This window comes from Cebus imitator, unplaced genomic scaffold (genome assembly GCF_001604975.1).
Source record: "Cebus imitator isolate Cc_AM_T3 unplaced genomic scaffold, Cebus_imitator-1.0 Scaffold489, whole genome shotgun sequence".
NCBI lineage: Eukaryota > Metazoa > Chordata > Mammalia > Primates > Cebidae > Cebus > Cebus imitator.
Genome location: NW_016107804.1, coordinates 424,996 through 429,506, shown reverse-complemented (window position 1 = coordinate 429,506; position 4,511 = coordinate 424,996). Strand labels below are relative to the sequence as shown.

General features: G+C 37.6%; 1 protein-coding gene across 1 annotated transcript in view; it reads right to left on the bottom strand.

Moving 5' to 3' along the window:
- TCERG1 (transcription elongation regulator 1) overlaps positions 1-4,511 on the bottom strand; it is a 63,040-nt gene that overhangs the window by 3,228 nt on the left and 55,301 nt on the right. The window contains 3 exon segments of the mRNA XM_037733013.1: positions 364-499; positions 1,153-1,332; positions 4,356-4,505. Coding sequence (XP_037588941.1) covers positions 364-499; positions 1,153-1,332; positions 4,356-4,505 — 466 coding nt within the window.

The window sequence follows — 4,511 nt, the reverse complement described above, 5'->3', positions numbered from 1 at the left end:
TAATTTTAAAAAAATTTAAGAATTTCAATGAAAGTCGCCAAGATTTTTTTTTAAATTTTAAAAAAATTTTAAAAAAAAGAATCAAATGCTTTGACAGTTTGGTACCAATTGCCAGCTTGAATATGTCTGTCTAGTTGTACCTGACTAAAATAAAACTGCAGCTTCGTTAAATCTCTAAGATCCCAAAATACAAGCTCACCCCAAGTACTAAAATTTAAACCTTCTACTGTGCTCTCTTGCTAATTTATCATGCAAGAAACAAAACATGAACTCAAAATTCAGATTCACTTCCCATAAACTTAAAAGTAATTCACTTAAAACAATCGACTTTATTTTGCTTAAGACAGTAGTGCTGTCAGGCACCCGATTAAGTATTTATAAACTGACAGTAAATCTCGACACAAAATCTTCTTACCCTGTCACTGGAGGAGAACTTAATACACCGAGGATCTTCCTTAATGATTTTTTTAACTTCTTTCCACGTAGATGTTAAGGTAATCTTTGAAAAGACGTGAATAAAAAACATAAATACAACTCACTTTTACTTAGGGGGTCAAACTGCAGCACATATGGTACATAATATTACACACTGACCTGCGATCTCTTGTAATGCCCAAGCGTAACTGGACTAGTTAGGGACAGGGAAGCAGCGTTAATGGAATTTCTTTTTGTTGGCTTGCCACAAGAGTTATTTTCATGGCCATACTTTCAAGGTGGCCTAAGACAATCACCTGCAAACCCTGTATTTACATGGGCAAACATCGTAACTTCTGAAGAAACCATCACCAAAAAGAGAGCAGATAAAAAGGAACAAAACCGGGATAACAAAGCGTACAAACTGCCGAACAAGAGGCCATAGTACCAAATTGAAAATGGATCAAAAGAAGAAATGTGCTAAATCTATTATCAGGAGGGATCATCGATCATTTTGAATTACTATAGGAGCAGTTATGAATGTGAAAACTGCAAAGAATAGGAATTTCTAAATAGTTAAGAATATCATATTTTTTTTTAAATCAGAGAACTGTCATAAAATGAATTCCAGTAATGAATCTAAAGACCATGACACTAAAAATCATATCAATGCTTTGCTTTAAGAAATTACTAACAAGATTCATTCAAATTAAAATGAGAAAAATAAGAGACTCTTACCGCAGAAGTTTCATCCAAAAGTTGCCTAAAGTGCTCCCTCTTTTTTTTGGTAAGTGCTTCAATGTGTTCATTAAAAAGCTTCTCTTTCTCCTCTCTTTCCAATAAAGATCCAGATTCCCAGCGGTGATCTTTTCGGAGAGTCCTACGAGTATCAGACCATGACACATCTGAAGAACGTACCTGAAGAGAGAAAATTATAGGTATCATTAAAGAGATTTATCTTAATGTCTATGTGCACTTCCATGTTCACTGCAACATTATCACAATAACCAAGATATGGAATCAACCTAAGTGTCTAACAACGGATAAATGGATAAAGAAAATGTAACAAATATACATAATGGAGTACTACTTAGTCTTAAAAAAAAAGAAGAAAATTCTTTTCATTGGTGGCATGGATGAACCAAGAGGACATTATAAGTGAAATAAGCCAAACACAGAAACACAAATAATGCATAGTCTCACATTTGTGGAGTCTGAAAAAAGTTGAACTCATAGAAATAGAGTAGATGGTCACCAGAGTCTAGGGGGTGGGAGGCAGGACAAGGGAGAGAATGAGGAGTTACTGGTCAAAGATAATGAAGTTTCACACAGACAGGAGGAATAAGTTTTGAGATCTAGTGCACAGCAGGGTAACTAAAGTCAATAATGTATTCTAGATTCAAAATAACTGGGAGTAAATTCCAAATGTCTCACCACAAAAAATTACAGGTTAACAAAGTGATGAATATGTTAAAGAGCTTTGGTTTAATCGTTCCATATTACCTACCTATATCAAAACAGCAACTATACCCCGTAAGTATATACAATTATGACTTCTCAATTAAAACAATTTTTAAAAAGAAGACAATATAATAATAGAAGGCATAGCCGGTCTGGCTGGCTCACCAACCAGGAAAAAGACATCCTTCGTTACTGGTAATGGTATTAAAAGTTACTGACAATGTGAAGAAACTAAGAGACTAAAACGACAGAAAGGTAAGAAAAGAAAAATTATAAAAGCATTTATTTAACCAACACTTACCAAGCTTCTAAATACAAGTCAGATAAATACTGTGCTTCCAATAAAATTAAAAATAAGTAAGACACTATCCCTTCCTTCAAAGAGATCACTTAAAAAAGAAGAAAAAAAAAAAAGATAAACAGGCCAGGTGTGGTGGGTCACGATGTAATCCCAGCACTTTGGGAGGCCTGAGGTCAGGAGTTCGAGACCAGCCTGGCCAACATGGCAAAACCCTGTCTCTACTAAAAATACAAAAATTAGCTGGGCTTGGTGGCACATGCCTGTAATCCCAGCTACTCAGGGGGCTGAGGCGGGAGAAGTGCTTGAACCCATGAAGCAGAGCTTACAGTGAGCCAAGATGGTGCCACTGCACTCTAGCCTGGGTGACAGAGCGAGACTCCATCTCAAACAAATAAAAAGGATAAACATGTTAGCAAATAACTGCAAAAAACATGTAATAAGTGCTGCAGAGGTGTATGCTGAGCACAAGAGTGGTCTAAGGAACAGTGAGATCAAATCTGCCTAGATGGGTCAGGAGTAGCCTCACAGAGGAGATACTTGATTATACCCCTGAAGAATGAGAAAGTCTGTCACTGCAGGAGGAACACTTACAAATCATTTCAGGTGGAGGGACTGCCGTGAGCAATGGAAGGATGGTATGCTTCATTAAGCATGTTCAGCAAGGCTATATCTCAAGGAGCAAGTGAAGAAAGCAAAGGTGTTAACGAAATATGAAGGCAGAGTTAAGAAATGAACAATCTTTTATATTATGCTAAGGAGACTGAATGTGACCTGTAGGAAACTGCTGGGATTACAGAGAACCTCATCCCCTGCTAGTAACCAGAAGAGTGAAAAAGTTAGATTAGTTTTTTATGAAGAGTTCTGTGACTGCAATAGAACAGACAAATTTGAGGAAGTGTTAGAGGTAGGGAGAGAAATTAGTAAACTACTGTAATTGTCCAGGGTATAGAACAAGGTTGTCCAACCCGTGGCCCACAGGCCACATGCAGCCCAGGATGGCTTTGAACGTACTCCAACACAAATTCATAAATTTTCTTAAAATATTAAAAACATTATGAGATGTTTGTCTTTTTTTTTTTTTTTTTTTTTTTTTTTTTTTCAGCTATCACTATTTTTTTTTTTTTTTTTTTTTTTGAGATGGAGTTTCACTGTTGCCCAGGCTGGAGTGCAGTGGTACGATCTCAGCTCACTGCAGCCTACGCCTCCCACATTCGAGTGATGCTCCTGCCTCAGCCTCCCAAGTAGCTGGGACTAGAGGCACGCGCCATCATGCCGGCTAATTTTTGTATCTTAGTAGAGACGGGATTTCACCATGTTGGCCAGGCTAGTCTCGAACTCCTGACATCAAGTGATCCGCCCACCTTGGCCTCCCAAAGTTCTAGGATTACAGGCATGAGTCACTGTGCCCGGCCATATTAGTGAACTTTATGTGTGGCCCAAGACAATTCTCCTCTTCCAATGTGGCCCAGGGAAGCCAAAAGATTGGACACCCCTGGGTAGAAGAAGAAACAGATGCAAGCGAAGAAGTCAGAAGTGACAAGAGTAACAAGCTCCATTGAAAAAGAGAAAAATAGCATAGGAGAGATGGTGACAAAACGAAGCCACCCCCAACTCCAAAAAATATGTATTAGCAAGCAAGGACAGTAGTCTGGGGGCATTCACTGTAGGGACAAAAAGCCCTACGTACCTCAACAACTCTGAGGGGTAAGGAAGAAAGATTTTCAACAAAGTTTCAGGGTATCTCCTGGGGTCAGTTACATCTCCAGTCCTATATCGCATAGCATCTACAAGTATAATAACTGATCATCACAATGATGGCCCTAAATCACCAACAAGAAGATTAAATTGTGTTCAGCACATTTTGTTCATCACTACAGCAGTTAAGTGTGTAACAGTTTAGGGTGACTTTCATCAAAAACAATAAATACTAAAGTTATGAGACTAAATGATTATGACTTTCCATATATGCAAAATGCCTAACTTCTGAAATTGTTAAATAACTAGGGTTTTTTCCTATACTAACAGTACTTAATGCCAAGTATTCAATTTTTAAATGCTTTATAATTTAGCAAATTATCTCCCTTGGAATTTAAAGAACATTAAAATGTTCATAACAGTAATATAATACATTTGTAATATCCGGTACTTTAGAGAAAAAAAGTAAAAGATGAACATATACCATGTCAGACAGAAGAGCCTTGAAATTCTGGATAGCTTCTTCTCGTTTGTGCTGCTCTCTCTCTCGATCTATTTCTTTTGTTTGTTCTGAACGAGCCTTCTGAACCTCCCTTTCTCGTTCTCGAAGGCTTGCCTCAATGCGGGCTTGCCTTTCAAG